General features: G+C 40.2%; 1 protein-coding gene across 12 annotated transcripts in view; it reads left to right on the top strand.

The window, feature by feature from the left end:
- Pam (peptidylglycine alpha-amidating monooxygenase) overlaps positions 1–12,244 on the top strand; it is a 295,916-nt gene that overhangs the window by 120,849 nt on the left and 162,823 nt on the right. For 11 of the 12 annotated variants that reach the window (XM_055628355.1, XM_055628353.1, XM_055628350.1 and 8 more), the window contains exons 2-3: positions 1,343–1,725; positions 2,666–2,786. In XM_055628355.1, coding sequence (XP_055484330.1) covers positions 1,625–1,725; positions 2,666–2,786 — 222 coding nt within the window. In that variant the 5' untranslated portion in view covers positions 1,343–1,624. Of the gene's footprint in view, positions 1–998; positions 1,060–1,342; positions 1,726–2,665; positions 2,787–12,244 lie in introns of those variants that run through there. The other variant, XM_055628351.1, reaches the window with a different exon arrangement.

Here is a 12,244-nt window from a genome sequence, read left to right as displayed (position 1 = left end):
ACAAACTTAGATGCTTGTGAAAGGGGGAAATCACAGTATAGTAAGACAAAGACAGGAGTGTGACTGTCCCACTAGCCGGAAATATTCTGAAGCATACCACCTTTTCTGTAAAGAGGTAATGTTTGCAGAATATAGACTGTAAATTTTTATTGCGGTAATTAAGATTCCAGAAAACCATCCTTTCGGTATTTGGATGTGCTTGGGACATGATCTGGTCATGGGAGTCTGTCCGGTAGGGTTGCATTCCTGCTTTCCTTAAGATAGTAGGGTTTCAGGCTGAGCATGGAAGAGGGCTGTATTCCCTTCTGCAGCTGAGAGTATTCATATGGAGGAGGGAAAGAGCACTTGTATGGAAAGGAAGAAGAAACATAAGAAAACCTTGATCTAGAACTTTCTTTTAAAGCTGTTAATTTCACTTTGATAAAATTATTCAACTTAACGAAGTTGGCTTAATTTTGAGGTATCCTTTCCTGAGCCTTCACTTGTCTTGGAAGTTCTTGACCATCGTCTTTTTAGATACACTTCATTTGGAGGATGGTTAGACCCTCCCCACTCCCTTCCCACCCATTTCTAATTCTGTCATTGGTTTCTAAACTTTATGATAGGGTATCTTTGGGAATGCATGCCGCACTGGGAAGAAATGATTGCTTTGTATATTAGATGCCAGATTTTTTTAATGGGCATTTGCAAAGCACATATCATGTTAACGGTAGAGTTTTAGTTTGTTTTAAAGTAATTCTGAGAACTTGGGCAATTGCTTCTATAGAGATGCCTGTGCAGGCAGGGGGTAGCTTTCTCTCTTTTTCTTCTCATTTGTAGCCCTGTGGTACATTTACATGAACCGCCTTTGTTCTCCTCTTTTCTGCCCGATTATTGTAGTCTCTAAGAGCTTTGTCTCTCTGGTTTATCCCCTGTGCCTTAGTCAGTGATTTGAGTGAATAACTTTGTTTACATTGAACGGAGGTCTGGAGCACTGCTTTTTTTGGCGAGATGAGGGACTGATGGAGGAAGAAGCCCATAGTGGGGATGATAGAAGGGGAAATCAGAGGGAAGAGATAGGTAAACATTAAAACAGCAGTAAAATAAAAAAATAGAAATAGAAAATCCGGAGTGGGCGTAGGGGCGGAAGAGCAAGCTAAGGCAGGACAGGGGCTTCGCTCCGGGTCTGAGAAGTCGCGGGGGCTTGTGGCGGGGGTGGAGAGAGATCAACAGACCAGCATTTTCCCCAGGCTTGGGCGCAAGCTTGTGAAACTCCTCATGTACGGAAGAACCTCGGCTGGGATTTGCTGAGGACAAATGCTGTAATGTGTTAGTCATCCATTATCGGCTTCTATTTTTGCAGGTTCCGAATGATGACTGACGCGGGTCTGCGCGATAGCCCTCACAGCCCCTGGCACTGCGAGCGATAAGGACCTCGGCGTCCCGCAGCAGCCGCACCGGCTCCGGCCGCTCTGGAGGGCGGGCGGCTCCCGCGGGCGCAGCGGCCACCAGCGCCGCTTCCCACGCGAGGGGATCAGACCTCGCGGACCCGGCGAGCCGCGCATCGCCCGCGGCCATGAAGTAGCGTCCGCCGCCAACCCTGCGCTCCCGCCCGCCTGGCCGCTGCCCCGGCCCCTGCGTGGACATGGCCCGACGCGCCCGCAGCCTGCCGCGGCTGCTGCTGCTGCTGCTCACCCTGCAGAGCAGCTGCCTGGCCTTCAGAAGCCCACTTTCTGTTTTCAAGAGGTGAGTGCTGGGCTTGTTTGTTTCCTTTGGACAGGAGGAAGGCTTGGGGGGTTGGGGAGGGAGGGCTGCTTCTGTGCATGGTCCTTAGAAATGTAGTCACTTGTAGTAACCGGCTCCTTGAAAAAAATAATTTTTTTTTCAACAAGGCTGATTTTCTCTACCCCAGAACGACTTGGAATTTTGGCTCAGGAACTTCTCCTGAAGTGCCCCTCGCAGAAAAAGCCCACCCACCTCTCTGTAGCCAAGCTGCTTTTGGAACTCCAATTAGAAGTTGTGACTTCCAGAACTAATCGCTCCCTCTTGGGGAAATATTTTAGACTACGATATAGTTGTTTAGACTTGAATGCCTTCCTGCATGTAGCAGCTGGAGGAATAAAATAACAAGACGGATCGGTGGTGGGGAGAAGACCGTTGGCAGTGATAGCTCACTGGGAAATACAGAGCTGTATACACGCACCTCGTAATTACCACATGAAATATTTATGTACTTGTACATTTGTAATGAACATCACAGTCTTTATTTCGTCCTCATATAACTGTACCTAAGCAAGATTGTGCTTAGGGGTTTCTGTTGTTGTTTCTAATTAGTAAAGCTGGACACTCATAGTTGATAAAATGTTACAGTTCAGAGACTTACCGCTAGAAAATCTGCTTGCGTGTGAAGACGATAACATCTTCATTAAGCAGAAATAAATATGTAATACAAGATTTTGTCGAGCTGAACTTTAAATATACCCTGCTTAGTTCCTTTGATTGTTGCCTAAGAATTGGTTATATGTTGTTCATAGACAATAATTTGGTTCTGGGTGTTAGGGCTGTTACAGAATCAGGGTTGTTTTTTAATAGTTTTTATTGGATCTACATTAATAATCCTTAAGGTCATAGGACTTATTTCTGCCCTTCCAGTTATGTTCAAGAGTTTTCAAATTATCTTCTTAAGGTTTAAAGAAACTACCAGATCATTTTCCAATGAATGCCTCGGGACCACCAGACCAGTTACTCCTGTTGGCTCATCAGATTTTGCGCTGGATATCCGCATGCCTGGGGTCACGCCTAAAGAGGTGCGTGGGATTCTGTACTTTATTGTTCACCTGTTCTGTCTAGGTTTAAAGTTAAAACAAGGTACTTGCATTTAAAGCTGTAGTACCTGCTTCATGTTCAGGCTCCCCAGATGAGGCTAGAGTCCTGAAAAGTACTTGAAGGAGAATTGTTCAGTGAAATTATGTTTATGAAAATGTTACCCGTCTTGTTGTTTGTGATTTGAAATGGAACTTGAGAATTTACACTTCGAGATTCTCTATGGAGAAATGGCCTCTGTAATATAACACCTAAACATGCACTGAAATAAGGCCAAATGTCCTCGTGAAGGAAACAACTCGGAGCAACTGCATCTACCAGATTACTGTGTTTTTAAAATACCCCTCCAAAGCAGCCTCCATCAAGATAGGAAAAACTCGTCTGTTGCCAAGAATTTGAAAAACAAAACATTCCGTGTTTTGGAAAGTTTGGGAAAACTATTCATACAGGTGGCAGAATGAATTTTCTAGGGAGGTATTTTGAAGAAATAACAGCAGTACTCACACAGTCGTGTCATGGAGCATGTGAAGAAGAACAGCGTGTCACTAGGCATCTCATGTCTTAGCACACACAAGAAGCTAACACCGCTACTGCCGTCTGTAGAAGGTGTTTCATTAAGCATGAAAAGGCCAGAATTAATTACGCTCTGAAGCCAGGCGGTGCAGGATTTACGTATGTCATGAAAAGATAGCCCTCTGCTTTTGAAGGGCTGTAGACAGAGAGAGGCCAGGACGTGGTAGAGCTGCAGTGGCTGATGACTCATTCTTGCAGATAATGTACCATTTCCTTTTTCCCTTTTACCACTGGGAAAATAAAAGTATTCTATTTATTGGGGAAAATGACTTTTGAAATGGACCAGTAGAGCTCTAGAAAATACACATGGGCCTTTACTTCAGAGTAAAGCCTGACAACATTAGAAGACTGGAGCACGGCTCACTGTGACTACTCTATGTCTGTAAAAGAAACGGCCCTTGCTGTCTCCACTTGGCCATGCCACCGTGCAGATACCTCTCCCATACATTTTGTTATTTCTGTCCTGGCCCTGAATTTAATAAGCACTAATATACTAAAACCAGAACATGAACCACAGTCTCCTAAGAAATGAGCTGGCCATTTGTTCTTCTCAGTTTTAAAGTGCGGTTTTTGGTATGCTTCTTTAAACTTAGCTGTGTATATATTAATAATTTGTCTCACTAATTTGTCATGTGTTTTTCTTTGGTTTCCCCCCCTTAAGATTGTCTCCCTCTACACGGTGAGTGGGCCTAAAGCTCACCTGAGGTTCTTCATTGCACAAAATACAGAAATACAAGAATGTGTTATCATGCTCAGTGTCAGTATCTGCTCTTCTGACATGTTCCCCACAAGAACATTATTTTTTAATCTCAATTAGCGCTGTTTGAAAATATTTCTTTGTCCTTATTATTTACAAGAACAGACAATTCTGTTGCAATCACTACTTCCAGAAAGAGTAACCAGAAGAGTTGATTTTTAAAAATATGGAAAACAAATCTTTATTCAATTTTATAATCTTAGGGTTATCAAAACCACAACCACATGGAAGGAGACCATGCAATGTTTAAATTGCTGCTGTTTATTTTGCGTTATAGGCACAGAATTTTGCCTCATGCCGTGGCCTTTGCTGCTGATTTGGTCCCCTCCTTGCTCTTTCTCTAAGGCCATATGGTTCATAGCAGCCTTTTCCAGAGAGAGAGTAAGTGGACTGGAGTTAGCAGATGGCTGGATCTTGATTCCCTTCCACAGTGATTGATCCAGAAAAAGATATGAACTTCCGGAACAGCCCGATCAACTTTTAGAACTCTGGCTAGAAATGTATTTTTCTGTTTTATGTGTGCAAAAAGCATGGAGTCCTGGTGTTTACAAGGTCTACGAGAAGGCTGTCCCTAGAATAGCTGATAGAAGGCAATATAGGAAGATGGAAACAGTGGGAGTTCTTAGTGATTTCATTAGATTTGACACTTTTGTTTACATTAGCCTTTCCTATTTCAAGCTGGGTTGAGGTTTGTCTTACTTGCAACTACAACTATTAAACTGGGTGGGGGATTCAGTTACTCTGAAACAGCTTATACCTGGTTAGAATGTTCCACAATGTTTCCTCAGCATATTTGATTTAATGTGTTCTGCCTACTGGCTGATCTACAGATGATGCAACCTAAAAACATTCATGAAAAATGACAGGCCACCCATGACAGACAGACATAAAACCTCTTTTATTTTCAACTTGTCAGTCTTGGTCAGGTGGACCCGGAGGTATGATACCATAAGTACTTTTAGGTAGGGGGGGAAAAAATCAATCACTCTTACCTTAAAATGCATCTAAAACTAGAATTAACACAGAGATAGTAAGAAGAAAAGAAATAAATGAGGAAGAAAGAATGAAAAGTACTAGAATAAAGAAGCTAAAGGTAAAGAGAGAATGAGATTTGACCAAAACAAACACAAGCCTAAAATGGGAAAATGATCAAGGATAAGAATAAATGAGGAAAAGAGAGAATAACTGGAATATGAAGAAGAAAAGACTTTTTAAATCAAGGAAAGGTAAATGGGAAGCTGGGAGGTATGCCAAGAAGATTTCCTATTGGTTGTGGATCAACAAGAGAAACAGAATTTATATAAGATAATAACGGAGAAGCAAGACTTTGATGGTAATAGTCAAAAAAGGTCCAAGAAATATGTCATTCAATCAAGATTTCAGGAAATGCTGCTAATGTTTTGGGAATAATGAGAACGGCATGGATAAGTCTGATAGAATCTTTTGTAGGCTGGGATAGGAAAGCAAGCAGATGTATAAGAGATGTGGAGGAGACCTTAGGCACAATTCACATAGTACAACTAATTTCACAGATGGGACACAATCCTAGATTAGTATCATGCCAAAGCACACTCTGTTATGTCAGGCCTCTGCATTGTGGTTCTTCCTAATACTACAGGAGTTCAGAATGACCACTATAAGTTGCTTGATAAACCTGAACTAGTTTGTTCAGGAAAAGTAACTGGGACTTTATTACAATGTAATTTCTAAATTTTATTTTATTTATAGTTGTTAGTATGTGTATGAGAGAGGACAGGAGGGAGGGAGAGAGGGAGAAGGGAAGAAAAGAGAGGAGAGAGGAGAGGAAGGGAGGGGAGGGGAGGGGAGAGAAAGAGGAAGATGGGGGAAGAGAAGATGGATGAATGTGTATAGAAGTCAAAGGGCAGCTTTCCTTCCACTGTGAGTTCTGGCAATAACACTCATTGTCAGATTGTGAGGCAAGAAGCTTTTATCTGATGAGCCACTTCACCAACCTACACAATAAATTTTTGTTTTGTTTTAGCCTATAATGGTCTTCATATAAGCAAATCAAAACTTTTCAAGTGGATTCTGAAGAGTTAGGTGATCAGTAGAGCATGAGCCTTGTGTCTATCTGGTACTCACTGTATTCAGTCCTCAGTAACAAATAGCAAAATAAAGAGACAAACAACAAACAAAACAACAAAATCAAAGAACAGCAACAACAACAACAACAAACCTAGACTGATAACTAACGACTGCTGAGAGCATGAGAAATGTTTTCCCCAGGGAAAGCACCAATTGGTTATTCTGTAACAAATGGTCAGCCCTGGAAACAGAAAGTAACATTACACAGTGTAAGTAGATTGTATTTATATACTTGGGAACATATATGCACACACATACACACACATGCACACTCACACAAACATAGAAAACCATAATTAAAGAAAAACTAGGCCATGAATTTGGAAGAAAGCAAGGATGGATACATAAATGAGAATGTTTAGAGTGAGGAAAGGGAAAGAGGGAAATGGTATAATTACATTATATTCTCACAAAGTAAAAAAATAAGTGTAAAATTTAAAAATATTAAATAAACAGGTAATAGGAAAAAGACTTTTCAACACATGTATCTGAAGTTCACTGTATCACTATCAACAAAACAGTCAAAGGCTAAAGTAATTCAACAGATTCTTTTGGCCTAACAGCTTAACTAAACAAAGAACTAAGTAACCAGTCTTTCATTTTACATATTGAAAAACTAGATAAAGAAAATACCCTGTAAGTTTTAAGTCTTTTTTGTAAAACAGCTTCAAAAGAAGAAGGTGAAAATTCAAAGGTACAACCACCACTAGCATGATCTATCAAATTCTGAAAGTCTCTACATATATCAAGAAGTGTTTTTACAGATATCAATACAGTGAGATTCAAACTGTAGGCCTTAAAAAAATAAAAGACTTTTCTGAACACATACAGCCTGCCATCTTATCTTTTTATGAGAGCAATACTATAATGAAGGATCTATGGCTTTGATTTCACACAGTTAAACTCACTCTTTGATGTGAAAAGTCTTATGTATTTCCTATTCTTTTATTAATTTCCCAGTCATGAGTTTTCAGCAGTTTATGTATTGGTTGGTTTTTAGATTTGAGAAGATGATTGGGAAGAGTAGTAACTTGAAAGCTTCCACTTGTAGAGAACGGTTCAGGACCCTGGTGTCCAGTGACACTGTTTGAGACACAGCAGAGCCAGGAAGTGACAATCCATTAAGACTCCTCTAGTGCTTTTTCTTCACTGGACCCATTGGTCCTCTGGGACTCTGAACTGTTGCTGTGACCAACTCTCACATCTGCAATGAAAACAGTGGAAGAAACTGCCCATTCATTTATGATCAGTGTATCAGTTTGGTGAGCTAACTGTCTCATGGATGCTTGGCTTTAAAATGAATGAGGCACAATTACAAATAATTTTACATGAAGTTTATTTTCTAAATTAATCAGATCCAGGAGTTTGAACCTAACCTCAAAAGCCAGGTTGGCAGAGGCCTTGCCTTGGCTCTTATAGAACCAATTAAGCCATGCTTCTTGGCTCTGTGGTTACTTACTTTGGTTCCTTCACCTGTGTAAAGAATAGAGGTTTGCCTGACCCAGAGTGTTCTGAGGAATGAGAATACCTGTCGCTTACTCTCTCCATTTTAGTGGCCCACACTTGGTAAGTGATCAGAATATGGGCACTAGTGCTATTTCCCTCAGCATTTATGTTCCAGCAACTGAAGATGAGTTTTAAAATGATGAATGGCTAAACATTATGCTTTCCATCATGACCCCATGCCGTAACTCTGACAGTGTAGGGATTTTGAAGGTGAGGAAGGACAGCCAAGTGAAGAAAGGAAGAAAGCACAAACCTGGACAAGGGAAAGCAGGGTAAAGCAAGGGAGAAGAGGCAGGATGTCCAGGAGGTTCAGGCACAACAGGAAATCCAGGGGTGATGGCCATATGATTAGAGAGGGAAGGAACACTGAGAATGAACATCTGTTCCTTGGCCCTTCCACATCTGTTGGAGTCCTTACAAGAGAAGTTTTCAAAAGAAGAGATATCAGCAGAGGTCTCATATACTATTAAGAATGCATCAGCTTGAACCATCCCAGGTCTCCTTAGTGTCTTCTGAGGACTTTAGACACTGACCTCATAAAACAATAAGAAACAACAATAAAACCCCACTCACTTCTCATAGAAGTTCCAAATCCTAGACCTACATAGAGATTGCCACTTAATTACTATTCAATAAACATTGGTCCTCTTTGCTTTATTAATGGCAAAGCTGACAGTGATGGTCACTGAATGATTAGAAAGGACAGCCAACATGCCCTAGCTTGATTATATAGCTTCCTGTCCTTAAATTGTTACGAGATCCTTTTTTTCATTTTATTTCAGACTGGTGCTATGTTCCAAATTCACAAATTATATTTATTTCTGTATTGAGCTCTTGCTTCATTAGTAAAACACAAATATATGAATTAAATAAAATACAAAAATATTAAAAGGTTCTTGTAAACTATAACTTAAAGTGGTATATAGTTTGTTTCCAACTTATTAAGCTTAAATTATGATATTTTGTCTATGTTTTGATGGAAGCCTATTTAATGCTCAGTCACAGAAGACCTGGTCCCTAGTATTTCCTGTGATACCTCATCTTTACATTTGGGATTGCACATATGAGGACACACTGACCATTTCCCCCATTCTTTTTCTAAAATAATAAGCAGAAGAAAAATACTGGCCCAAGTGATATGGCTCAGAATGTGAAGGTGCTTACTGCAAGCCTGATGACCCATGTTCAAAGCCTGAGACCCATGTGCTAGAAGCAGATAACTGGTTCCCACAAGTCTATGGCTGACCTCCACATGATCGTTATGGCACATATGAGCACACACACACACACACACACACAAATTAAAGTAGATTTTAAAAGAAGGTTAAAATTGTTTATTAATTTGGGCATTAGGTAATTAAATTATTTTTTTTTCTTATTTCATCTGATGCCTCAGAGATTGTCAGGGAGGCAGGCATCCATGCCATGGAAGACTTACCTTGTGACTCTTCATTTTCTCAGTAAGATCTGGGTTTTTTTTTATTATGTTCTGTTCCTACTAAGCATTTTCAAGGAAAGAACATATTTTGGAGTGTTCATTATGGACTACTATTATTGGACACTTTACAACCATCGTCTCATTAATTAGCATAAAAATCCTACTCAAGGTCTTACTATAGTCTTCTTTTTGCACAAGAAATTGAGACTAAGAGAGATTAAAATAACCCACTTATAATCAAATGGCCAGTAAATACAACACAGCTTCAAATGCTATTATCAATAGTGCAATTTCCTAAAATACAAAGTAGCCATATACCTCAGACACCAAGAACCAATCATATACAATAAATAATATATAGTAGCAGAGAGACTGTTGCTATGTTTATTTGATATAAACATGTATTTTTTATTATAAATACTTATAAAATATATATAATTATTTTTTATACCAAACACAGATTAGTGGACGCCATTCTAAATCCCCAAATATGCTCTTCTTAAACACTCTTCTGGAAGAAGAAAGAAATGCTGTTGATCTGAATTTCTTCATTCTTTTCTTGCCACCTAATTAAGGCACATTACAAGCAAGTTTACCCTATTTTATCCCAAATTTTTCATCAGTCCAATCTAAATATAAACCATAGTTCATCAAACTATTTCTTAGCGTGTCAGACAGTAAACAGTTTCCACCCATGTGACATACAGTCTCTTGTCTTTTGTGTTAGAAAGCAGCTGTAGATAATATGTAAATGAATGGTTTGGCTGTATTCCAATATGGAGTTGTATCTGCTAAAACAGGCAGCCACCCCTAGGTTGTAATTTCTCTATGCCTGATTGAAACAACTGCACACGTCATTTAGGCTAATAAATGGACTTAACCTTTGGTATTTCATAAACTGTGTCTGACTTAGAGAAGATGAAAATAAAAGTATCAATGCAAGGTTAACAGTGCCTTAATCTTTGTCTCTTAGTTACCAATTCAGTATTTATGTTTAAATTATCTTGTAAACCTGGGTTCTTTTATTTGGAACATTACATTTCCTACTTTACCATCTCAGCAAGTAGCAATTCCTGTCACATCATTTCTCTAGGTAAAATACACCAGCATCCTTATCAACATGCCATTCTCTCTCATAGTTCATAAGCAAGATGCCAGTCTTGTTAGGTTGGCCTCACCAGCAAATAGAGAAAGCCTGGATGCTTTCTCTGACCACAACCATTTTTCTCATTCCAGGGGAGAACCATTGTGTTCTTCCTGCACTATTGTGATAACATCTGTAGCTGACCTGCTTATACATATGCCTCTAGAGTGTGCTCTACCTAGCAGCCATGGGGAAATTATGGAAGCAGAAGCCAGACCACATCAACCCTTCTAAACCCTTCAAATGCTGCCAGTACCACTCACACTTAAAATCAAATCCTTTAAAGGAACCTCCACAGACCTTCATTTGTCCTCCTGCCTTTCCCATTCTGGTCTCTTAACCCTCATGCCTGTGTTAAAAGTCATGTCGGAGGTAAAAGAGTGCTGTAAAGTGGCAGCACATATTTTGAACAGTAATAACTGTTACAGCAAGATATAAAACCCAGTGTAACTGAACTCAGCTGCAATTTCTGCTGAAGGGGCTGAGCATTGTAAAGGGGGGATTAGGGAGTGAAAGGGTGTAGTAAAGAAGTGGGGAGTCAGGAAAGTCGGGGAGGTAAGAAATTATAAGGATTAGTCAGGATACATGTGATTAGGCCAGATACGTCTGGTTGCTGGCAATGGCCAAAGTTGTGATTCTGTCCAATTACAGGGTCTGGGAGTCAAAGGCTTTATTTTCTCAGGTGTGGCTGGGATAGGCAGCAAAACTGTTTCTCCAAGTAGAATTTTCTTAAGCAAGCACTTTAAGGAGCTTCATCTTAGGAATGCAGGGTCGAGCTGTGACACACCGTCAGTCTTTCATCCAGTGAAGATTAGGCCTAGCCAAGAAGAAGGCTTGGAAGAACCTGGCTTGAGCTGGGTCATGGATATTCTGTCTGTTAGATGTGGTAGGTACAGGTATAGCTGCCACATCTTAGGTCAGATACTTCAGTTGTTTCAGTTCTGAAATGGGAATGAGAGCTTCTGATAGGACTCTAGATAAATCCGTTAATATGTCTGAAGCCCAGTAAATGTTGTTCTCATTTCTGCTCTGAAGAACTTTATGATGGGTAAGACATACTGTCAAGCCCTGTACAGTGAGCCCCTCCGTACTGTTAAAATGAAGGAGGGGCTCCTCGAGCACTAAGAACATGGTCATAATGCCTCATTAGCTGGGAACATCACAGTCAAACTTTTATGGAACACATTGCAGAAGCACATTAGAATCTATATCTCTTTCACACTTCCATAGAAAAAAATATCTACGGAGACAGTAAAAATTGAAAAATGAGGTATGGAAAGCTAATTGGAAGCAAACTTTTAGCACATCTGTAAAGATAGCTGTAGAAATAAGGTTATCCTTCATAATTTCATCTTTAAAAATAAATCTTCTGATAATTAAAAAGTTAGCTTATCCAGTAACAAAAGTTACATGCCTCAAGCACCAAGTATCATTTCAAATATGTAAAATAAATATTCAAGGTAAAGTTGATTGAAATACAGTGAGTGTTACGGAGATGGATTCATCAGTAGAGTGCTTGTCACAAACTCAACATGAAGACCTGAGTTTGGATCAGCGGTACCATGGAGAAATCTAAGGGCAGGGCTCAGAGAGGGCTGTATAAGCAGAAGGACCTGAGTCTACTCCTAGCTCAAGGGAAGTGTGGCTGCCACTCCTCTGTGATCCGAGCTGTGCGTACAGAGGCAGGAGGATAGCCGGGCTGGCTAGCTGACCTCACTCCAGGCTCAACAAGAGAGCCTGCCTTTAAGGAATGGGAGTGGTAGAGTAGAGCACCTGCCATAGGTATGTGTGTGTGCACCGTACAAGTGTGTTCATTTGCATGTAAAAATAGCATGAAGTGTGAGTCCACCTCAATTAACACAAAACCCTGATACACACATGTCTGTCTGGTTAGATGTTTTTCGGGTCCATTTGGCTT

The sequence above is a fragment of the Psammomys obesus genome, unplaced genomic scaffold (genome assembly GCF_907164565.1).
Source record: "Psammomys obesus unplaced genomic scaffold, mPsaObe1.curated_primary_1811, whole genome shotgun sequence".
In the NCBI taxonomy this organism is placed as follows: domain Eukaryota; kingdom Metazoa; phylum Chordata; class Mammalia; order Rodentia; family Muridae; genus Psammomys; species Psammomys obesus.
Note: the sequence above shows the minus strand (reverse complement) of the source record. Positions and strands in the feature narration are given on the sequence as shown.